We start from the raw sequence: 26,186 nt of genomic DNA, 5'->3' as shown, positions 1-26,186 counted from the left end.
TTGCCTATAGGTTCGAACTCGTGGGTTTTATTTGTCTAGTGTCGAACTCATGAGCTGTATGACTAGTGAGCTGTATGACTCATGGACCTGTTTTCAATGTCGAACTCGTGGGCTGTATGACTCGTAGGTGTCGGTCTCGTGGGATGACCCGTTTTGACTTGGACACAGATTTTGTAGTCTTTACGCAAAATAGAAATATAAAAGTTGCAGGGGAATGTCATCACCACTTCATGATATCTATGCTGTCTGCGATTGAAAATATTTGATACAAACAAATGAAATAGGGCCCTACTACATGAGAAGATGTAAAATCTAACAATCTGAAATTTAACGAATTATGTTATCATCAAAAGTTTCGATTCTAATTTCAAAACGTCTTCCTGTCTGGTTGTTTGCCTTTGATTTATTCATTAAAGTCGATCAAAGAAAGTAGCACTTTACTTTCAGTGAGTAAAGTTGTGTCCCAACAAGGGGGAAATATCTCTCATTACGTCATAATTGGAGCAATCCACAAAACCAACGGGGCTAGCGTGGCCGATTCCGTCGAAAATGAGAAACACCGTCCGGATTCTTGTCAAACCGACGTCGATGACCTCTTTTCAATACTCTGACGAGCTCGACTGCGGTCGATTGGACCGCAGGGCAACCTTCCACATCGGCGTGTACTCCGTGCTCGTTGTCCGGCCCGTCGTGTTCGTGCGGTGAGCCCGTCGACTCGCCGTCGTGCTGGCGCTCGTCAGGCCGATGGTGTCCGGCCTTCGCTTGCGAGAGCGACAGCACACACACGTGGAGAAGGCCATGCGGAATTCCCGTCGAAATTTGACTGTGTGTGCAATAATGATGGACAATAATGACGCGACAGTCGAGTATACCAAGTACACCCATGTGTATGAATGCAGTTAATAAATATTCGCTTGCGGTAGGCATTAGAAAGACGCAAACCGTGATATCGTAGGGTAAAATGTTAGGACAGCTTTTACCAACAACAACAACAAAAAAATCAAAATGACCTTGCAGCAAAAGTAGGAAGAATTGTTTTTTTACGTCAATGATTATCACTATCATCGTCGGTTTAAGTGGTGCTTTTAGACAACTTGTCATAATTATTATTCAAATGACAATACATGAATACTGGTATGAATGTCCATGATAAAGAGTAATGATTAAATTGGTACCGTAATGTTTCGTCTATTAAACGATTGTAATCATCTCTTAGATAATCTATGCTGTTCTCCATGTTCATTAAAAATCAAGTATCAACTGAGAAAAGACTCCCACTTCGATACTCCGAGCGATATTTTTGTTCGTTTTTACTTTTTTTGTCTAAACGTAGAATAGTAGTGTCCATTTTAACCACACGCTTTTTAATTATTGTTCGCAACTCCATGCATGACTATTTCAAAGCAGCCAGCTGCAAAATACAGTACTCTCCGCGTAATCGGGTATCGCTTAAACGGGTAGTAATTTCAAAATCAGTTCCAATGCACATTAGAATTACCTGATAATCGGGTTGCCTCTCCGCATAAATGGGTAAGCAATTTTCTTCTTTCCTAATTTTTTACCCATAATATCGCAGATATAATACTTTAAGAAATCATGCATGTCAAATTTCCCACGGCTAATCGCATTCTCTACTTAATTTGCAAACAAGACCGATCATTTGGGGAGTGATTAAACATGAAAACACATGTACCAGTACAGTGTACCGACTTGCCACACGCAAACGAACATTACACATGTAGCTGGCACTCACAACTGGATAGACAGGCAGAAGTTAAACACACTTGCGCTCCTCCCTTGAAGTTTGCAATGAAAATCAGGCCATGCACAATCTTCATAATTTTACTATTCTCCAGTGATTTCTCGAAAAGTAACCCGACGTTCTACGTGATAGTGCACACAAAAAGATGTGTTCATTTAGAAAAACGCCTGCTTGTTAGTGATCAGTCTATAGTCAAACGACAAAGTTTTGTGAAGACGTATTTGTCCATAAAGACTGTAAATTATTGCTCGTGACTGAGCAAGTGTTATTTGAAGGTATCGTATGTATAATGTTCCGTGCAAGCACGCTTGTTAAGCATACAATGTAGGTGTTTGGTGCAGTGTAAAATGCATGTACATATACATTGTGTGTGTCAATTGTGAATGAGACGTGTTCTTCTGTTAATCGGGTACTCCGCTTAATCGGGTAAGAAACGCTCTGCCCGAGCCTACCCGATTATGCGGAGAGTACTGTACAACAAAATTCGTTTATATTTGGTTATCAGAAACTGTCCTATGTTATCAGAAAACTGTCCCTCTTATAAAAGGTTTATAAGAAAATGTGAATTTTATGTAAGTGGACTGGTCTATTCTCTTTTGCTTTTGTTGTTGTTGTTGTTGTTGTCATTGTTTCATGACAAATATGGTTAATCCTTAATCCATTAATTATGATTTACATCTGTTAGCTATTGCGCATAGTACGAAATAGCAACACATGTTTTCTAGTAATTTCAAGCATATTTTCCAATTCTGGTTGTGCATTTCACGTGGGTGCTCTACAAAACTCCCTAAATGAGAATATACCAGTTTACTATAACCAAATTTTTCTACACCTTTATAACAAAGACATTTCCAGAAAACCATATAGCTTGCCTAAGCTTTACCAGTTTTCAACACTCATACATGTACATTTCAACAACTTATCCAAGCATAAAGTGCATTCAAAATAACAGAATGCATACAGTATGTACAAATGTCTGGATAAACTTATTATTTTGGCCCATCATACGAAAAAAAAAACTATGAATATGAATATACTAGTAGGCCTCTATTACATTCAGCAGTAACGGGGGAGGGGGGGGGGGGAGTGGGAGGGGCACATCTAGCGATACCAGTAGTTACAATGTTGTGGTTTATGCACTGACATATCAAGCACCTGACTCATTGCATAACACACTGGATCAGTTGTTCTTCTATTCAAGAAGTCCTCGATAATGGCCGATATTATTATAAGTTACACTGTTTACAAATCGACATTTACGCCCGTATGGCGAACTTCTTTAAGCTGTGTTTACACCAAGTCAGGCACGGGTCACGGAAAGGGGTTTTGGTAAAAATGGTGCACCAAAAAGGAACCATGTCTGCTTCTGTTACAATATCACTTCCCCGCAGAAAATGTTGCTACAAAATTAATCTTCTACCAGTGATTTTTTTTTTTTTTTTTTTTTTTTTGCCGTTGATTTCGACATAAGAATAACATTTTGGGGGATTTTGTACCGAATTACTGATTCTTTTTAACCGAACAACACAGTGAATTCTCTCGGCGTACCATAAAAAAAAAACATAACAGACAAACAAAACACGGCCCATCGCCCGTGCCGTGCTCGGTGTAAACGCGCCATTAGAGGGCTCATAGGGGTAAATATTTCCCCATAGAGAAGTGTGTTAAAATTAAAAATTCAACAAATTCTGTAAAACAGCTGGGAGAAATGAGGTGTTTCATCTTCACTAGCCTCGATAAGTCAGCTATACCCTTTCACCCATCAAATTTCCAAGGGGGTTCTTTAGCTCAAACTCTGTCCAAGGGTTCGCAAAGCCAGACTACGAGTTCTTTTCACTAAATCACCTATTTTCTGTACATGTACCCAATCAAAATAGTCCCTTCAAATTATATGAGAAAAACTTTTATCTTCCAACCAAAATGCAGTTTGTAGAGAGGAATTCATGCTCAATATCTGCAGCTATTCAATTTTTTTGCCAAATTGCACTTCTGATTTTTAACTATGTTTTTCTTCAATTATTTTAGAAATTCCATTATATTTACAGGTGTCAGCCCTATACTTACCACTGAGGAAGTTGTAGATAAAAGGGTTGATGGCGCTGTTGATGTATAAGAGGAGGTGCGAGGCGAGAAAGCTCAAGTGAACCCGCGTTCTATGCGCAACATCGTGGGTATTTGTATCCATCAGACCAAAGTGCCTAAAATTTAATGATAAAATGGAGACAGCACACAAAACTAATCATCTCCATACATTTACACAGAGAAAGTTTCGATTTTATCGCAGAAATATGGTAATTGTACTTGTGCGTAATATATTTACATTATCAGATTTACATATATCATATCATATCATATATCTAATCATATTGAATATCATTCAATACTTTCCTGGCAGCTGATGGGAGATATCTGTACGATATGTGCCCAAGGAACAAAATCAAAACCCAGTCAGTCAAACGCATCCATGGGTAAGATCATTATTCCTAATGGGTGTTATAGATATGACAGGCAGATTCGTAAATGTTTTATTACAGTTTGGTGGATGGAAATGAAAAGTGGGTTTTCACAGTAACCACTTCAAGATTATAATCGATTATTGAAGTAACATTGCAGTTTTCCATTTAAAAATTGACTCCTCAAGAGTAAAATCATGTATTATGAAAAAAAAAACTTGTCCCATTTTATTACTACTGGAACAAATTTGTGGCGCTCTAAGCTCGGTCATTACATCTATTCCAGTTACCCGTTTTCTGAATTTATTATTCAATCCTTTGTATTCGTGTTAGGTTTGATAAATAGTTCTCTGAACTTATAGTTCTCTGAACTTTATGTCATTATCATACCTAGTATTACCAAACAAGCTAGAGACGAAATTTCCAAGGCTTTAGCTATCTAAAGAGCCAAAGTGAAGGGTAAGGACGCATAGAATCTTTTTTTTTTCTATTAATCTATTTATTCACAACATCTCTTAAAAGGTATGTTCCTTTCATTCATCATTTGCTGATACCAAGCAAACCTGCTTTTTAAAGAAGCCTTGTATGAGTGTTCGATAAATAGACTTTAGAATAAAGAAAAAACAAATAAAAAAAACAAAATGTATTGAGTAAATACAAAGTACTTTCCGAATGCATTGGTCATGTCCAAAAGATGTAAACTATACCGCGAGTGCGAAATGTGTACCAGCGGAGTGTTACGCAAATTAACTGAACGCAATACAGAAACAAAAGCGAAAACTTTGCAATCGAGTTTGGCAAACTAAAGTCAGACAAACGATGAATAACCATGATTATGATTTCTACATAAGCATAATTGAACGTATGAGCTGAATGAGCAACGACTGGAAATGTTTAGAGCTTAACAGATATTGCTGTAGTTAGTATATCATCGTCTTGAGCAACAACTAAAACATCAATGATTTATTGCCCCTGATACAGCATAATATGCTGTCGTAGTGTTTCAGAATAACATTTCCACCATTTCTTTTTGTCATGGGGAAACGATGTGTCAGTACTACGATTTCGTAAAACATACTGCTAATCGCCTCCTGAACGGTAATAATTATGTTTAACATATTCCTTTAAAAAAGAGAGAAAAAGTGAGAGGGGGAGAAGAAGAAGAAGAAGAAGAAGAAGAAGAAGAAGAAGAAGAAGAAGAAGAAGAAGGAGGAGGAGGAGGAGGAGGAGGAGGAGGAGAAGACGAAGAAGAAATACGCGAGCAGGATTCGAACCTACGACCTCCTGATCTCCGGAGAGGCGTCATCTCCGCTAGACCACCGAGCTTCCGCCCGTTAGCAATTTCATGTTCTAATCCTTAAAGCATGCAGGCCGGGGGTACTTTTTATCACGGCTACTACTAAAACACTGATCAATTCAGTGCTTATTTACGTCGATGTATAGGGCAATTTGTCAATCAGTTGCAATGAAAACAATCTTTACGGAAGAATTTCATGAATTTGAATAAGAAGAAATATGAAAAATGGAATTTAAGGGAAAGGTAGAGAAAAAAAAAGAGGAAATAAAGCAAACTAAGAACAATCACGAAGAAAAAAAAAAAGAAAGCAGGGGAAAAAAGAAAAATTAATAACTCGGCTTGTACTGTACCTGATAGTATTTGTGACATTAATGGGCAGGTAGCACACTGCAAAGATGAAAGCTACGACGATTAGCATCCGGGCCACTTTGCGGCGAGATGCGATCTGAGTCTCGGTACCCGTCTTCACCGCTCCGGGCTTAGTGGCGCCTCCCTCGGAGGCGGCCCAGTTGGCTGACTGGTTGCCGCCTGACTCGCTGGGCTTCGTGCGACTTGTTTCTTCCGTAGGGATCGCCGACCAAAGACGGATGCACACCTGTTGATTGGTCAAAATCGGTCCGGACTACATCTGGGCCCCGTTGCATAAAAGTTACGATCAAACGCAAGTCAAGAAGATCAAACGTAAGTCCCAAATGCTCCATTCTGATTGGTTGAAAATCAAGTTGCGTATGATTTTCTTGACTTGCGTTGGAGCATAACTTTTATGCAACAGGGCCCTGGCCTTATAGCACAGAACCCTTCATGGCTTTTAACGTTGTAAAACATTCTAAAACATTCTAACACTCTGCACTATGCGCACGTACGAAATAAAACCAGTACAATAAAGTGAAAATCTTTAATAGGAAATGAAACCCAAATATATATGTTCACTGAGAGACAGCAGAAATTGACGATAATCGGGAAATGCCTTCAAAGACATCTGCCCGCCCCTCTCCCCCAAATGACTCACATACAGTTATTCTTTAACAGGCTTGTAAGGCTTCTTTTCCATGTCAGTTTACTGTCTTTTTGGTACGAAAAAAAAAAAGTGATGGGGCTAGGCCAGTTCATTTTATTAACTGTCAGGAAACCTTTGGTGAGGCTACATTGTATATGCAATTACTTGATACGCAGTGTGCAATAAAATCGACAAAAGGCGTAATTTACCATTCTGATAAGTTTCATTCGTCACCTCCCCCCCCCCCCCCCATGTTCTACCCGAATTTTGGGTAAAGTTGGTCTGCTCATATCTCCCTGGTCTGCGTAACAAGATGCATAACGAAGCGACGAGTCGCTCCGACACGGTCATCGTTGACGTTGGTCAAGTTTTGGTGGCTCACACCAATACCCAATGCCCTTCTTTGTGGTCACACATATCTAGTGCAGAGCGGTTTGAGCTAGATAGAAAAACAACCGGGCTGCTTTGATCTTGTGGATCATACATTTTTTTTTTCCTTTGGCAAGAATCTTTTTTTTTTATTTGTCCATTACTACTCACCTCTTTGAGGTTAGCTGCCACAACGATACTATACCTTCGCAGCACGTTGTTTACCCTCACCTCAATGTTTTAGAATTGGCATAATCAGATACTGCTCTTGTATAACATCAACCCATATGTAACAAGACTTTTGATTCAATGCGCCCACTAAGCTTCATCTACGGTTTTCGTTTTCAAATCACCGAATACGCCAAATCCTGTTTTACCTATTCGCATTTCAATAAATTGATATAGTGCTTTGCAGCTTACATTTTTACACAATAAATCGATTATTATTACAGGACATAAGGGCCCGAATTCACGAAGGTGGTACAAATGAAACCATGGTTTAAACCATGGACAAAAACCATGGAGCGCCAAGTGTCGCACGGAATATTTCGTTACGAAATTGGTCATATCGTCGACAAAATGACCGTTTCGTTAACGAAATTATCATTTCGTGGACGAAATGTTCATTTAGTGACAAAATGTTGTCATTCCGTTCCAAAATAATCATTTCATCGACGAAATGACTAATTTCGTAAGGAAATATTCCTTGCGACACTTGGCGCTCCATGGTTTTTGTCCATGGTTTAAACCATATGGTTTCATTTGTACCACCTTTGGGAATTCGGGCCATTATGGAAATGTCATTCGGATCAGTGATTTTGAGTTAATAAACGATGCTGTTTCTAGTGTGATTAAAAGAGTTAAAACATCATTACTTCGTTATTCGCTGGGTCATTCATTTTCCTGTTTCATCCATTCATTAAGTCAGCTATTCATTCATTTACTCACTCACTCATTCACCGAATCGTCCATCATCAGTCTTTCCTTCACTCAACTGATTTATTCATAATGATTCATTAGGTGAGTCTCTAATTCACTCAATCAGTCAATAAGGTGTTCCCTTTTCGTTCATCCTATGAGTTTTCATTCGACTATTCATTCATTTATTCATCCATACACTTACATGACTTATTTAAGCCATTAATTCATTTATTAATCCATTCATTCATTAATTGATTGATTGATTCATTTATTCATTCATACACTATTAACCCATTGATTCATTCATTAATCCATTCATGCATTGATTTATTGATTGATTCATTCATTCATTTATGCAATCATCCATGCAATCAATCCTTCATGCATTCATTCATGCATTCATTCATGCATTCAGTCATGCATTAATTCACTCACCTTAGCATAAGCCACAGTTATGATGCAAAGAGGAGCGAGATAGGTGAATATGACAATCCCAACGTAGTAGACTTTTTGCAGCATAGAGCCCTGCCACTTCATCTGTTCAAGGAAGATAAAAGATAATACAATTAAGACTTTGTCCAGACGCAAATATTATTTTGTTTTACTTATGATCCTAGTTCTATACTCTTCAGCATGTCACGGTGATTATGACGATCAATTGTGATCATTATGCCTGTACCAAACGGGGCAGGGAGACTGTTTCCCCCGCAGAATTCTTTTAGACTTTTTGACCAGTCAATGAGAAAATCACGCAACAATTAGAATATTTAGTTTGTGCGTTAATTTTTTAGTGTTTCCTAATCACATTTCTTGTTATCTTCGTGTGGATATACATATGAATATCTGTCACCATTCACTGTGCCTTTCACTTTGTCATTGCAGGTAAACGCTATTCATCTCAGTCGACTTTGTACACAGAGGACACACGCGCGAACTAAGAGGTGACAGATACCACTATTTAGCCAATGAAATTTGCCCTGACAAGCTTACGATATCATTTATCAAAATCGATGCTAATCACAAAGAAGGTAAATTGTCTGTGTTGGTGATAACTATTATATTGATGGAAATAGCTTATTACTGATAATTACAACAATGAGAATAGTTAGGATGTAATCATGAAACAACAGCTTGAAAACTTTTCTCTTTTTTTTTTGTATGTACCTCATAGCATTTCGCAAGCCACGGTTCCAGGTTGAATTCGAGGATGTATTCTTGATTTTGGAATTCCATAACCACTGCCTGTAATTTAAGATGATATAAAATGACAATGACAAAATTGAAAACATAAAGTGGTTAAGGGTATCAAAAACATATCAAACAATTTACTTAAAAGCGTTGCTCTATTCAAATACCACTAGAGCACATCATCAATTTACTGTGAAAAAGCTTATGTTGTCCCGGTGTTGAAAAAGACGACCCCGCATCCCTTTCCAACTCAGACCTATGCTTTATTTTCGCCATTTTCAAAAAAATCTTGATTAAAACTTGTATATCAGGACAAACACCATTTTTCATGTTAAAAAAACCAAATATATATATATATATATATATATATATATATATATATATATGTCCAAAGATGAAAAATTGTGTTAGCTGACGCATGCACAATTTGGCTCTCGTGAGAAACATACATCTACGCATCAGCTATAATATCCTGTCCACAATATGTATCCCCCATTGATCAGCACGGTCATACCGCTGATATATGTTTCTATAGAATTCTCCAAGGACTTAGAAATAATTAATCACGAAGTACTCTTACATAAACTGTATTAATGTAGGATATTTAGGGTCTGCGGGAAAGGCTTGAAGTGGTATGATAGTAACCATATACACCAGTATGTTAGTCACCAGTCATTGTGAATGACGGTGCTTCTTTCTTGAAGTCTATCGAATGTGGCATTCAACAAGCTTTTCTATTAGGATCCCATGCGGCATGCTTTTTCAATGACATTTCTTGCTTATCGCAAGTTTCACAGTTCATTACATTCGCTGACGACTCTAGCTTTTTTTACTCACAGAAAGTCCAATATAATATACTCCTCAGTTCCATTATCCATAATGAACTCTTCCTCTTAAACAATTGGATCCCATTCTCCCTAAACTTGCCCCCCCCCCTAAAAAACAGAAAAAAGAAAACGAAACAAAAAAATTTAAGTAATTCGACATTCTGATTGAAAACCTTGCTGGTGTGATAATACATTTTACTGCGAATAGTACTATAGATTAGTCCGTTTTAGGACTCTATGTATAAGAGCGTCGAAATTATACAACTCATCAAAACTATGTATAAAATAAACGTGTGTCAAGGATTGTAAGAGTAACTGTTACTTACAGACTCAATGTATTTCTTCACAAATATATCGTTTGTAGTGATGTATTTGACCATATTATCTTGCTTGAGAAGAATTTCGAGCAAAATTCATGGTCGCAATTACTGAGCTCACACGGTTCCCTTCCTTTCGAAAGGCAAAATATGTACAGTTAGATATTCCTAGCATTTTGATTTTGGGGCTGTTAATGTATAAATGTGACTCTGCGCCACAAACCAACAAAAAGTCGACAGATATGGAATTTAAGCGTATAGGGCAGATACTGAAAGAGCAGACTTCAAGTTTAACTCAATTCAAATGGACTCTCCTATTAAACCAGTCAAAATATCGGGGGGGGGGGGGGGTAAGCACACTGTCTAGAAAACTGTATACTGAAAAAGGAGGCTCAGAGGTGTATAGAGTCCATTTAAGCGCTCAATCCTTCTACACAGTGCTCTTTGCATTGAATGAGACACAAAAAAAGATGTAAAACTCTTAAGCAGCAACAATGAAAGATTATCACGCTAGACTGATATTGAGCATACTCTATTCATACATTTCCTGATCATAATTCATACCAACTTTCAAAACAGTAGAATCATCTTTTCATTTTTATAAGCATTGAAAGTGAAGAGTGTGTACAGCGTTTTTAAGAAATGAAATGGGGAATGTAAGATAAACCTAATCACACTATTCTAAAAAATCATTTTCTAGAAAAAAATTCTAAGACATAATCTCTCTATGGTTGTATGATACCAAACTTTAAAATAATGAAAAAAAGAATAATTGCTCTTTCAGAAAAATGTGAAATACTCAAGATTGCCTACATAGGTTGACCCGTTTCACCTTTTTGAGTCCTCATGTAGAATCAGGGTGTGCGACCTTTTGTTGGATTTGTGATGTCACAAACAGAAATGATCTACCATTAGTGAAAAAAAGCTTACTGAATAAGAAAAGCACTCTAAATCACGATGCCTCCATTAGACAAAAGAATCAACATATTATCCATCCATTCCCTCTTTTTCCCATGAAAATTGAAACAACATCTCCATTTCGATTCATCATTGCCGTGTTTTGACATGCAAATGAGACAAAAATTAATGATCATTGTTACACATCACCTGAGGCAAAATTGCAATGACGGACCAGATCCATATTAGACAGATGATGATGACCGTTCGGGAGGCTCTGATACGGAATTTGAGGGGATGACATATTACCAGGTATCGATCGGCAGCTATCGCAGTGAGGGTGTAGATCGATACACAGGCTGCCACGTGCTGTATGGTAAGACGAAAGAATGACATGAAATTCTTATAGGAAAATGAGACATTGTGTTGCATACAGAGGCATTCCCATTTAAAAGCCAACACGCACACACACACATACACACAAAAAGACACGCATACACGCAAAAAAAAAGCAACACATTTTTTGATAGGCACGCTTAAAAGAGAAACAGAGAGGGAGATACAGAGAGACAGACAGACAGACATGACACATGAACATACCCAACACACTTATACATGATATTCAAGATTCATATCAATATTTAGAATAGACAAGCCTTCATCCTGAATCTCCTTGTCTGGAAAAATTAGAAGTACTCACCATGATCACACACTCATATCTAGCTATTTCATTGGATTTTCTTGATTACTTAAGTCCGTTACTATGTTTAACTCAATGAGTAAAGTTGATGAAAACATTATGGTTTTTATATTGCGAAAAAGTGAGGTACCTTTCACCATAATTTATGTTCAAAAAGAAAACTCCTATACCTCATGGGACACTATGGCATAATAGATAAGATACTTTACACTTGAACATGGAGGTAACGAGTTCGAATTTTACCGTAACAACTCTCGTTCTTGAACGGTATGTTGGCTGTGTCCCTCTTTACGTGGAGGTGAGTATATTTGATGTAAGCCACAAGCTCTACACCTGCGAGTAATACAGCCTAAAGAATATACAGTCCACGAGTCATACTGTCCAGGAATCATACAGCCCAAGACTTATGGAGCTCACGAATCATACCGCCCACGAGCGAGAAACAAATTGAACAAGGCCCACGAACTCGACATCAAGTAAAATGGGTCTACGAGCTAAACGGTCCAAGGGCTAGACACTAGGCAAATAAGGCCCACGAGCTCAACGCCAGACCCCCCAAAAGGGATAAATAAATAAATTTTAAAAAGGCCCATGAGCTCAACATCCAAATCCCGGGGCTTAATTTACGTAATGTCGAGCTCGTAGTCCTTCATTGCCAAGCCCTGAGCTCGTGGGCCTATTTTCCCTTTTGTCTATAACTCGTGGGCCTGCTTTACTAAGTGTTTAGCTAGTGGGTCTATATACTTAATGTCTAGCTCATGGACTGCATGACTCGCGGGCTGTATGAATCGTAGGTGTATGAAGAATGACTTGGTTTTTTTTTTCTTCTTTTAATGACCAGCTCGTGGGCTGCATGACTCGTGGGTGTCAAGCTGTGGGCTGATCCCTCTAGATCGGGTACGTGGAAACGCTGAGGTATAGTGCATCTGCAAGGTCATTAAAGGTAGAGCAGTTGCAACACTGTCAGAGAAGGTTTTCCTTTAGGGGTTCAAGAACCATGCATGGTGTACCGTGTTGGTATAGTTGTCTCCGTGTCTCAAGTGTCTTACCCGATATCATTTTGAAGACATAATAGCGATCAGCATGTCATGACATTGCTAATAGATTTCACGCGACACAAGGATGCCACTCGATTGTTTCTCCGGATGTGTTGCCACGAAAGATGCGGAAAGCGTTATCCCCGATGCCACAGTGCGAGACCAAAAACATCTATTTTGTTACCTCTTCATCCCTCCCTTTTCCATCCGGGGCCAAACATCAGAAACTCTAATGACTTCTGAAAGCGAATTCCTGTGAACTCTATTCGGATTCTCGTCAAATTAAGGAGCGACGAGTACGTCGCTTCGCTTAGCTATCTCTCCCAATTTCTCACCTGTCTGCTCGTAATACTTGTTGCAACAAAAAAAAAAAATGAAGAGAAAGGAGGACGAGTGATTACAAATACGTTTTTATAATTCTTTGTCATCGAATTATTGAGCCAAAACATGAAATAGGATGAGCGATACTCTTAAACAACAATACGCTGACAGTTCATCGAGCTTATAAGTTTTTCTTATTCCTTATAGGACGACTATAAGAGAAGATGATATAACTCAAACGGTTTGCTATTAGGTGAAACGATTGACCATTTATTGATTACATAGACTCGTCTATATAACAGACACTAATTTCATGTAATCGATGCAGCGATTCGATGTAGACAAAATCAAAAACAAAAACGAGCAAACAAATCATCTACAAACTCGTTGCAATGGCCAAGTAAGATGAAGTGAGAAGTTTAAGCGATGGTTGGTTAACGATTGTGCAATTGTTGTATAATTTTGTCTGTGTGCAGTGATTAGAGACGCGTGCATCGAATAGTTATATTACATCATATAATATATAACACATGGTACATCATATTATGTAATATATATTATATAATACGTAATATATATTATATGATAAGTAATATATAATATATAATATAGTCATGACCTCAAGACAATGTAAAAACAAAGAAGAATATTTGCTGTTACCCAAATAATGAGGCATAGGTGACCCGGGAATGACGTAAAGGGAGCTATTTGCAAGTTGTGGTAGGAAGGGAGGGGGAATCAAAGGACCGGGGCGGAGGGGAGTCAGGTAGCGAAATACAAGAATGATGTAAGACAATCTCAGTATACGCCATCCCCGAGAAATCATCCCAAGGGTTTATCGCATCCATCTCATTGCCACCTCAGTCGAGTCCTCAACTCGCTTTTCCCGCTTTTTTATGTCGAGATTGGCTTGGAAGAGTAGCACCACTGAGTCGTATTTTAGGAGGAAAAAAAAGAGATGGATTGTTACCAATTTCGGGTGCAAAAACATGTGTCTTAAAATGGATGGCATAGCGGTTTGATGGCGTCTCGTGAGATTTCAAAGAAAGGCTCGGAAAAGGTGTAGAAATAACGTGCAAAACAGAAAGAGCACCGGCGAAAACAAGATCATGCTCAAGCAGAAAGAAACAAAGTTCCTTTCTGCTTAAAGAAATTTGGTAATGTTACCGCCAGTTGACCGCCATAGCTAGATAAGAAAACTACAACAGATCATCCTATCATGTCACTGGACTGATATACGAAGTAAATATAGAGAGAATTCCGCATTTTTTTCATTTTTCAGCATAATGAAAGACAGCTTGACTTACCTCTTTTTATAGAGGCAGGTGGGTATAATAAAATATCCCTTATTGTATGTCGGTTATGAATCTAAGGCATGTGTACTTCATATAAAATACCAACGTTTCTTGAATTCTTGTCACACTTTCTTTTCAGTATTGAATTTGAGGTGTGTGTACTCCACATGAAATGTGAAATTTTCTGGAATTCTCTGCATTTTCATATCGTCACACTACTGTGACAATACTTATGGCGCAGTATTATCATCCAGCTTATTGGAACACACATGCATTGGATAAAAACTGTCAGACTTTTAAACGAATTGTCCGATTTACATCATGCTTTACTGATGTATTCTTCTGGTGTTTATGTGCTCATCGATTCCATTGGAGAAGAATTTCCCTTTAGTTACAGAGAAATACCATTCTCTCACTTTTTCTTACTTCATGCATTTGCTTTATCGGTTTTTAGGCAGATTCACATCACTGAATATAATATATCAAAACAATAATATACATCTGAGTTGTATCTATTTGTGAATCTAAATGATTTCTCAACCATTTTCTTTGGCGGTCACGTACATTTCAGGCACTGACTATCATTGGGTCCCACGACCACTTTTCTGCTGAACATTTCTTAAACTTAATATTCGTTATTATGGGAGGTATATCTATATTTTGAGAAAAAAACAATAATCATTGCAATATATCGTTTCATTGACATTCCGTGTTATTTTGTATTCTGTTGTAAAATTATATAAATCTTTGATACAATTGAACACAGTGGCGTTTGGAACAAGATTTTAGTTTAAGATTTAAGACAGGTTAAAATCCATGTTTTTATAAATTAAGCTCTTAGATTACCTACAATTCAAGAAAGAGCCCTTTAAAAGCTAGAAACTAAAAATTAGAGAACTAGAGGGGAGTTTTATTTTGTTTTGTTTTGGTTTTTGCTATTGTTTTGGTTTTATTTTGTTTTTTTCTTATTCTTCTCCTTACATGAAATGTAACTGTAATTCGCACTATTGAATTGCAGCAAACCAGTGGTAAGCTTTCGTCTCCATTCATACATGTTGACCGCCGCAATACCACATGTTAGCACGGGCAGTTAACGTCATATAATTCACTTAGCCCCGACCTGGGCACGAGGCTGCGCCTGCGGCAACCTCGCCTCGCAGCCGCTTTACGCTATAGTGATCACGTACGAGAGCGAAAAGTACAAGGGCAGCACGTTCCTTGGCACAAACACGTCAGACAAAACTGGGCTCTTCTTAATATAAACTACACGTATCCAGGCATTCTTGTAAAAGTTGGTTCCTGCCGATATATTTTCTCTATTCTTTGTATTTTCAATTTTTTTCTTACTTCTTATAACCAGATAACAGATCAACTGAATCGTGTACTTCACTACATTCGGCGGAATAACTCGTTAAAGTTTACAGGAAAAATGAAGAATAAAATACAAAATACTAAAATCAGGTTAAAGTTGAGGGAAATTTGAATCCAGATGTCTGCTAGATGATAAAGGCAACGATACCTTGCAAAAAAAAACAAACAACAACAAACAAACAAACATTATACCACGCTGGATCGTTAATAACTCCGAAATCACAACTATCAAAGAAATGTAACTTTGATAATGAAATTGAATACACAAGTATGTATACATGTGTTTGGGTTTTTGTGTGCATTTCTTCACAATCTAATTTTAGTCATAGTAGTCATAGTAAATTTGTCTGATACCTTCTTTTTTTCTTTCTTTACTTGGGAATTATATGGATGCACGAAGAAAAACTACGTAGACTTATATATAGGCATAGAAATACTTTTACGAGTTCGACCAAGGTGGAGGAGCCTGCTAGTAGGTCCCCTACCGCCTTCGTTCGACAAGCAAGACAAAATCAAAATTTATTCGTTTCTTCTGTATCAATCAATCATATTTTGTTTCTTTTAATCTGTCTATCTTTCAGACTCTATTTCTCTCTCATTATACTGTCCTTTTTCTTTCTCCGTTTTGAAGTCTTGAAAACCTTACACGGAAGATACTTTATAATTCCGAAAATATGTACATTTGATGTATCAAAATCTACATATTCTGCTTGTTCGTTTTTTTCTTCCCTTTTTTCAACACGTCAGAACGAATTATGGAAGGGAAGACAAAAACAATGCCTCTAGATTTTACCGATGGGAGCAATTACCTTTCCTAAAAAGACTTCATATTTTTCATCCCAAATTAGTTTCTTTCCGCGATCTCTCATCCAACCAACATCCTGTTTCCCCCGTATCCATGTACTAGGCCCTACTTGTAGGGTCAGGGAGGTGGCTACCCTGGTTGGATTAACCGTATAGGCGAAAGACTCCCAACATCTCTTTTTTTTTTTCTTTCTTTCTTTCTTTCTTTCTTTCATTTTCTTTCTTTTTCTGCCTTTCTTTCTTTTCGCCAGGAAGGATGCAACTAAAGAGGTAGACCTTCCATCTTCACTCGAGTTTCCCCACCTTAAGATGCCCCCGGAAAAGTCCCGTGCGACCCATTCTCCGGCTTCAACGATTGAACATCCGAATGTAAAGGCGTGAAGCAAAACATCGCTCTGGATTATAATGTGTCAATTGGAGAATGACCGGACGACGAAATATCACATATTCCTGAGAGCTTCAAGAAAGAAAGGAAAAAAAGGCTGATTTTTATCTCTAACGGATCCTTTAGTTTCAGATTGTTCTTATTGTGCTGTACTGCGCTTTCATTGAGAAGGCTTTCGGTTCGAGCCTCTCATTACTTCACTCAATTAACCCTGTAACAATCTGTCTAATTAAGCTCTTGAGTATGGGACAATACTTATATAATCATGCATACATTACGAGGTCATCCCACTAGACAGCCACCCACGAGTCATACAGCCCAAGAGTTCGACATTGAAAACAGGTCCATGAGTCATACAGCTCACGAGTCATACAGCCCAGGAGTTCGACATTAGGCAAATAAAGCCCATGAGTTCGACACTAGGTAAAAAAAGGCCACGAGCTCGACTGATATACAACACGGGGCTTAATGTGTCGGTCTCGTGGGCCTTGTTAGCTTAGTATCCATGGGCGGATCCAGAAAATCTGTAAAGGGGGGGGGGGGGGCGTGACTAATATTTCTGGTGCCACTTCCGGGTTTCGTTTCATTTTTTTCTCTTTATTTCTTTTGTCTTTAACGAAAAATAAAGGGGGGCGTGCGCCGGTTGCGCCCCCCTCTGGATCCGCCACTGGTATCGATCTAATGGGCTGTATATGACTCGTGGGCTGTATGACTCGTGGATGTCGGTCTCGTGACGTGCACCCACATACACAGGCTCCACGTTAGCGGTGGCCCGGTGGCCCGAGGCCACTAAAAATTGATGCTGGGCCACCAACTTTCCTAAAAGGTTATCGTGTAGTGGCCTGATTGAGCAGCTTTGATTCAAAAGGAATTTTTATATCATTTCCTTTTACTTCGGGTCATCAAAATGTCAAATGCAACCCCCTGATATATAAGTATACGCAAATGTATTATGAATCTAAATATATGATGTCAATATTCATAGGTAAAGAAACCCCTCAAAAAGTCCTGTAATTTCAATTTGATTTATCACATTTTCTCAGGAATATATAATTTCATTCAAATGTGACGTCATAAGAAAGCCCGACTATTTTTTTTTTTTTTTTACAAATGACAACTCACTTGTTCATATTACGCATTCCTGGAATGCACAATAAAACAGGAAGTATGAAGAAGAGTCGAATTAGAAATAAAAGCAACTGTGTTAAATATGTCAAGCAGTATAATGCCCATTTGGTTTGTCTTTTGAGGGAAGGCATGTGATTGAAAAGAATGCATTGTGAAGTTATCATTGGATTCCAGGCTTCATCCACAAATTAAAAACTGCAGTAGTATCTGAAGATTGAAATTAAATATAAAGGTTGATCAAACAATCATCTAATTTTATGAAAAAGGAGTTTTTGAAAGTGCACACATTTCAGCATTACCTATTCCAGTTGGTCTTTCTTTTCATCGAAAAAGTCCATTATCAATAGCAAAAATATTTTTGCTACTTTTCACTTTTGATCTGTGCCCATACTCAGCTGTTTTGCTCATATTCCAGAAACACCCAATAATAGCAAGTTAGATGTTATCTTTAAAGGTAATTAATCACACTTTCTCACGATGTTATATTCAATGACGATAATGAGAAATACGATATATCAGGCTTTAATATTGCAGAACGTACTTTGAGGGGCTTGTAAATACTTATACATAATATATACACACAGCAAGTGGAGTAGACGTTGTATGTGTCTACAAAATGTAAATAGAATTCAATGTACGATTGCATAGATCTTGAAGTCAACACAACGATCCACTGTAATCTAACCTGGGTAGCTTCTTCTGTGTAATCAATGCTTTCCCATTATCAACATCCATCAAAGTAATAGGATATAAGCACGATTTGCTTAAACTTGATTTAAATATTTCAGTACCACTGCATCTAAAATCCCATTGCTATTTTCACAGTAACCTTGTCTATTAGTATGGGAGGTTTAATACGGAACTACAAGGGTGCAGATACCAAGTAGAGTTCTAACTCAAGACTAAAAGTTGTTTGAATAAATCAAGAATTATCCACAATTTGTACCAATGGGCCCTGTGTTCAATATTACTCTAATCCCTGATGGTCTTTGCCGAAAAATGGATGACTTGGGCTTTAAAGCAAGGCTGGAAGTATCATTACGCGTAGGTCAACACAGCGCAGGGGGCTTTAAGGCGGAAACTAAATCAGTGCATGGAACATGTGAGACAGGGAGGGAGATGGGAAGAGGGGGAAGTATGTTACCCTAAAGCCGCTTCTACAGGGTGACAGCTAGTGCAGAAAGGGAGTTTTTTTCTTATTGGTGCAGAAAGAATGCGTGACAGGTGAGACATAATGAAGCGTTCTAACTTTAAATGACTTCTACCGCCCACTTTAAAACTACCTCCCTACATCCTAATTCTCGCGAGGTCTCGCTTCTACCACATGCACATGATTTCACTTTTCTCCAGTTAAAATTCTATCCCTTCAATTGCATTTCGGGGAAATCCGGTCGTCACTTCCGTACACATTAAAACTTGTGTAAAAGACCTTATATATATCCTGAGTCTTTGTTATTTATGTACCCCTTCAAGAGACACACATCACTTTAATTAGTAATCACGATCCTTTTATTTCTGACACAACTTAATGTTTTTATTCTGTTGCGGTAGAGTAGGGGTAAATCTATTGATTTCTTGGAGTTATCAGCATGAACCTCTTTTTTCTTTAAGGATATAAAAGATTGCATAATTCATATCATATTTTTGTCGCGTTCGTTGGAGGTTGTACATCGTATTTTTGTATGTTTATTTGTTTGTTTGTTTGCTCTAATTTGACTAACAATTAAAAGTGTAGAAACAAATCTAATTTCTTCAGAAAAAAAAAGGGAATTCCCCACTCTCATAACGTTGCATGGTTTGCTAAATCACCCCTATTCTAACCCCCTGTCTTTCATTCTGGCCTTCTCTCACTCCTCCCTTTCTCTTTCTTTCTTTCTTTCTTTCTTTCTTTCTTTCTTTCTTTCTATCTCGTTCTAATTCTTGTCCGATCCTGTCTACCTGAGTCAATATATCTTTTCCCACTCTATATAGGTGCCTCCCAGGTAATTATTTATCATCCGCATTTCCGTCTGTTTCCTGTGTCGCAGCGTGCAATATTTACTTTGTATGTCACCGCTGTGTTGATAGTGGGTAAACAAATCCAGAACGAATGTTTCATCACGTGATTTTATGCATGCCGAAATGTTTTTAATCAATCCATTTACATGTGACGACACAAAGCAGGATGTGTAAGAAAATCATAATTATCAGCATGGTCGTTATCCTGGAACTATATACAATCATATATTGAGCTCTGGTTAATTGGCGTGCGAATGAAACCGGTCATTGTATCATCTAAGTAGAAGTATTTGATTACAAACTTTGACTCTTTTCTTCTTGTTGTGACATCCCACCTAACCCTCCATCCACCCCTCCCCTTCCCCTCTTCTCCCCGGAGATCGTTTTGATTTAAGCCATGGTGACAATTCCAGAAATTGCTCTGCTTCGCGATGGGATTTATGATCTTCGCGTTTCACTTTCAAAATATCAGCGCGGTGGAACGGATTTACGACCAATAATTGATCACTGAACTCATGCACATCCTATATGGTCTACGGGGTTCTGGATCGTGAAGCCAGCGATCCCCTATTGCAACCAGCAACACTGTTAATCAAACTGCTAATATGGTAGTTTGAAACAAAAAAAAAAAGAAAATCAGAACACAAACACACACACACACACACACATACACCCTTGTACATTATTATGTATCTGTATTCATAAACACGCTGCGTGCAAATAGTGTATACATATCTATTACTATATATATATATATATATATATATATATATATGTGTGTGTGTGTGTGTGTGTGTGTGTGTGTGTGTGTGTGTGTGTATCAATGTGAATATGTAACAAGGTGTTGAAATAAAATGGCAAATTAAGTTTCACTGCCTTTTGCTCATAAAAGCAATGAAATAAAGCACAGCACAAACAACATAAAAAATAGTGAGTTGATATCTTCTGAAGACGAAAATATGTACCGCGCTTTCTTTTCACATTTTGTTGTCTGCCAGCAGACTGTGCGCTGCAATGCAATTGCGCGGCCGTGGCCTGAATAGAGACACAATGCACTATGGGGCGTCATCATTTTTATATCGCTCCAGTATCATAATACTGGAAGACTGGTCGGAGGCTACGGTTTTACGGAGGCGCGTCTACTGAGGTGTCGACGAAATGATAAATGGTCAGCGGACTTTCAGAGCCGTTAGCCAAGCTAACACTCGCATTCCTAAGTCCCACCCCACCACACTACCTCCCCCTCTCTTTCTTTCTCTCTCTCTCCCTATCTATCTGTATGGTATGCTATTAGGACGCCAACAACTGCGCAGATGAAGGTGTTGATACTCAAAACAAAGTCCATAATGAATTGATTTTTGTCGTGTTAAAAGCTCGTGACATATAATGGCACTAAAGTTTCTGTATTATAACAGTGCGCCTATTCCTATCCCAAAGAGTTACTCCGAAATCCTGTAGATGAGTTCAATGTCTCCTGCCTGACAAAAAAGCAACCCTCAATCTTAGAGGGATGTTTTAGTTTTGGTTCAGAAAGGGGCTTCAGAATTTAACTTTTTTTGCGAGATAATTAGAAATCACACCTGAAATGTTAAAGAGCGTACGATTCTAAGAGGAATCAACGTATACTTGATGAAAATCGGTTTGAAATGGCCGAGATATCAAAAGCAAAGTAAAATAAAGTGACCTACCTTTCACTAGGACCAATTTGTTTTTTGATATCTCAGCCCAGCCATTTCAAAAAGAATTTTCATCAAATAAACTCTGAATTTCTCTGCTCTTTCATTTTACCATTATGAGGTTTCGTTTTATCTCACAAAATGTTGGAAACCTGAAACCCCATCTCAATCAAAACTATACCATCTCTTTAAGTGTATATTCAAAAATTATTCTAGTAAATGTTTTGTATGTATAGACATTATTTTACGTTGTAAAATTTCAACACGGCATATCATGTCATTGTATAAATTTATTTGATTTTTTTCATCACGTCATATTGTCCTTCACAATAAAGAAAGGTACGCTGACCATAAGTCAAATTAGATAAAAAACAAACAAACAAAGTCAAACAAAAATGCTTGATATGATAAGAATCTATCAAGCGTTGCGCATGTAGTTTTCAGACTTTTTTGGTATTATCACGTCACTGCACTGCAAACTTATAGCCCTTTTATGCGATATAATCCCTTACAATGTTTTTTCCACCCCTGTCATGATTCTTTGCACACATTGTTTGCAATGGCGACCTCGTCTTGTCACAATCTCAAGAATAATTCCGCAGTACATGCGGCTCACTGTAAAATCATTTATCAATGTAAAAAATTCCAGACATTCTAATCCTTCGTGATGCCGTTCACCATGTTCACTAATGCGGGGGACTAATTTCTTCGGTGATGCGCTTTACGACCAACTAGTTGCGGGCACGCGTCCACTTTCTTACGTAATATTCCGAGGACAATATTGGCGGTAGAAAGGATGGGGAGGGGGTGGGGGAGACTGCCAACCTCTATACATTGCTTCGGTTTGAGGACGCGGGTTCATGGGAGTTTCAAATGGACCAATCTCATAAAGACGCCACTTGTATTCACAGTGACAGCTTTACGGCAGCGAAAATATTTGATATTGTTTTATAGACGGCTTAATGGTTTTCAGGAAGCGCTATGTCTCTGTCTCTCTCTCTCTGTCTCTCTCTCTCTCTCTCCCTGTCTCTCTCCCTGCACGAGCACAATACATACACAAACACATGGACAAACGCACACACACATTATACGTACGTATACGTTTGTGTGTATGTATGTACATGTAGGCCTAAATATCAGAAATCATGGTGTTGTGTGCGTATTTACTCTTTATACAAAAAAAGAATGACGGTAAAATAAGAATATAGTTTCCGACCAAGATACCGTGTATGTTGACTGAATTTCCAATAGTCCAATATCCCCTGTAGATGTCAACTCATTGGCCCGAATTCACGAAGGTGGTACAAATGAAACCATGGTTTAAACCATGGACAAAAACCATGGAGCGCCAAGTGTCGCATGGAATATTTCTTTACGAAATCTGTCATTTCGTCGATGAATGATTGTTTTGTAACGAAATGACAATATTTTGTAACTACATGAACATTTGTCCACGAAATGATAGTTTCGTTAACGAAACGGTCATTTTGTCGACGAAAATGATGACCAATTTCGTAACGAAATATTCCTTGCGACACTTGGCGCTCCATGGTTTTTGTCCATGGTTTAAACCATGGTTTGTACCACCTTTGTGAATTCGGGCCATTAAGGTTTGCCTTCATACCCATAATGGTGACTGGATTGTGCTAAAAGGAAAAAAAAATAGTATGAAAACAAGGGAATAACCCAAGCTATCCATTAAGCCAAAACATTGAAAAATACAAACCATGCAGAACTCACTGTATATGACGTTTCTGCCCTTAAATGTCCTTTCTATTTTTCTCATACAAACGTTAAAGAACTGGCAAATACTGAGGAGATATAGGAAAGGGATTATGGTACACCTTTGCTTTTTAGTGAGGATTTCTCCCTATTGTTCTCTGTGATGCGTGATGGAACTCGATCGCAGGGCAGATTTCACCAAGCTGGTTTTTGTGGCTTTTATACTCTGTATTAAATATTCCACCGCGCTTTGCTGTGCTGATGCAAATGCGTCAACATCTAGAAGCGCGATGTGTAAAGTCAAGCGACCCGTGACGAGCAGACAACACGTGACACGAGCTGTGTGCAAGGTATGCCAATTTTGCTGGCTGATTACTGCTAAAGCTGGAATCTAATATTTGTTCTTGTCTCCCATTATCGACATACAACACAATCACACAAGTTGTGACGTGCGTTGCAGAATTGTCTTTGGGGCATCAATGAGCCTCGAAAGAACACCAGCAAAAGTCAAGTAATACGTAACCATCGGATTACTAACGTGTTTAGCAATAGAGCAAGAGAAGCAGTTTTGCCAATGCCCAAACAACACACATGCATATACCACACGTGCACACACCGTGAACAAGTTGCAAGTGCACCCTAGCACTGCGTTTTAGGGCGCACACGAATTAGAGTATATTAAACTGGGCAAGAGCAGAAGTCATGTGACCATTTTCACGTGACGCTCGCATCATGAAAGTGTGTATATACGCGACTTGAAATAGACAGCTCCGTGTCGTTAAGAAACGAGGAATATTCACGTGCATTTTAATTTCACGAATTTCGCGAGAGCCAAGATTCGCGAAATTAAAATGCACACGAAAGTTCTTGTCTACACTACGTAGACCCTACATTGAATTCCAGTGGCAATTCGCGAAAATTTCATGCAGCGAAAAAGGTCATCGGCGCCAATTCGGGAAATTTTCATGCCGCGAATATGTCATGTTTTACAGTATGTGGTTCAGCTAGTGATTGAGTGTCAAAAAGACTTGCTAGTTGAATTGTTAGTAAGTGACCTTATTTATTCTTCACGAGAGTCGTGTATCATGTAAACACGTATCCAATGAGTAATTGAATCGTACCAGAGCATAGCGGGCTCTGAAAGATTCGAACGAGCCGTTAGTTTCACTCGACGCGGTACTGCGATAATCAATGTACACGTATAGTACGAAACCATTATTGCATGATTACTAAGACATGAAAGCACTTTGGGGCGAGTAAGTCTCACAGTGTTAGTTATATGAAAGGTACTTTAACCTGAAACACAAACTAAGACGAGGAAACTCAGGGAAACTTTTGAGGTACCAAAACTTTATATTATCTTTAAAGTCTGCCTCTTCCCATTGCCTTTTGATGTTGTTTGTTTGTCCTGTCCACGTCTTCGTTTCCCCCGAGCGTATGTGTGCCTGTGTGTGTGCTTCCCTTATTATCTTAAGTTTACTTGGAATTAATACATAAAGTGTCCAGAATGCTCCTGATATAGACTGCTTTTACTCGGGGCATTGCTCAGGGGCGGATCCAGGAATTCCGTAATGGGTATAGGCGCCTTTGCAAAATTAAAGGGGGGGGGGGGCATGTAGTTTTCTCCCCTCCATTTTTTTCCTTTTTATTTCTTTTGTTTTAAACAAAAATAAAGAGGGGGCACGCGCCAGGTGCGCCCAACTGATGGATCCGCCACTGTTGTTGATAATCTGTCCTCAGGATCTCAACTCAAGCTTCTCGAGTCATAGCATATATGGGGTTGAGATCCTTCGGGAATATAAAATCAAAATCCCCGAAAAGTAGTCCATAATTTTAACATTCAATGTACAACCATCTAGCCTAAGCCGACTCTCAGACCTGACTCCTCAGGATCATCCCACGAGTGAGACACCCACGGGTAATACGGCTGATGAGCTCGGCATTGAAAAAATAAAGAAGAAAGGTCCATGAGTCATACACGGAATCATAGAGGCCCACAAACTAGTCACTGGGCGATCAAAGCCCATGAGATCGACACTAGACATACAAGGCCAACGAGGTTGACACTCGGTGAAAAAGGTCTACGAGCTTGACCCTCCATGATTAGCCCGGTGATGTAATGTCGAGGTTGTGGGCCTTATTTGCTTAGTGTCTAACTCGCGGGCCTTGTTTGCCTAGTGTATAGCTCGTGGACAATTATATAGCTCATGATGGGTCTGCTTTACTTGATGTCGAGCTCGTGGGCCTTGTTCACTTTAATGGTGTCTTTCTCGTGGGCTATTAGCCCCAGAGCTGTATAACACGTGGGTTGTATAACTCATGTTCAATATGACTCGTGGGTGTCGCGCTCGTGACGTGCACCCAATTGCTTACCTGAAAGAACGGTATAACTTTACATCCAACTTTGCCCAGCCACCAAGTTTCCGTGACGTCAACAGCTGCGGTCGGTCCAAGACAGAGAAGAGAGACGAGAATGTCCGCCACGCTGAGATTGACGATGTAGTAGTTCGTTACGGTGCGCATGTGCTCGTTTCGCAGGACCGCGTAGCACACCAGCGTATTCCCGCCCAGCGCGAGAAGAAGGATCAGCGCATAGAGGGCAATGATGAACCATTCGTGGGTCTGGGGAACGACCTTTTCCCGCACGAAATCAATGAAATACATGTAGTCACCTGATTCCTGGTAGGTGGAGTTCAGATCTATCGTCAAGGACTCGTCCAT

At 38.8% G+C, this 26,186-nt stretch overlaps 1 protein-coding gene across 1 annotated transcript; it reads right to left on the bottom strand.

Annotated features, from left to right (window-relative positions):
* Positions 1–599: 599 nt before the first annotated feature.
* LOC139726214 (orexin receptor type 2-like) lies at positions 600–26,186 on the bottom strand. The gene is made up of 7 exons (XM_071637282.1): positions 25,839–26,186; positions 11,239–11,397; positions 8,235–8,336; positions 6,041–6,107; positions 5,863–6,001; positions 3,827–3,960; positions 600–823 (listed from the first exon to the last, which is right to left on the bottom strand). Exons 1-7 carry the CDS (start codon positions 26,184–26,186, stop codon positions 600–602), a joined length of 1,173 nt encoding a protein of 390 aa, XP_071493383.1.

This window comes from Diadema antillarum, unplaced genomic scaffold (genome assembly GCF_040938485.1).
Source record: "Diadema antillarum isolate AM-2024a unplaced genomic scaffold, OU_Dant_1.0 seq00000081_RagTag, whole genome shotgun sequence".
Lineage (NCBI taxonomy): Eukaryota > Metazoa > Echinodermata > Echinoidea > Diadematoida > Diadematidae > Diadema > Diadema antillarum.
Note: the sequence above shows the minus strand (reverse complement) of the source record. Positions and strands in the feature narration are given on the sequence as shown.

Coding starts and splice junctions, on each gene's coding strand:
- LOC139726214 (XM_071637282.1), bottom strand. CDS start 26,186: ATGGACGAGTCCTTGACGATAGATCTGAACTCCACCTACCAGGAATCA. Junction 6,108..8,234: donor TAACTGTGGCTTATGCTAAG/GTGAGTGAATTA, acceptor ACCAATCAACAG/GTGTGCATCCGTCTTTGGTC. Junction 6,002..6,040: donor CACGAAGCCCAGCGAGTCAG/GCGGCAACCAGT, acceptor CCTCCGAGGGAG/GCGCCACTAAGCCCGGAGCG.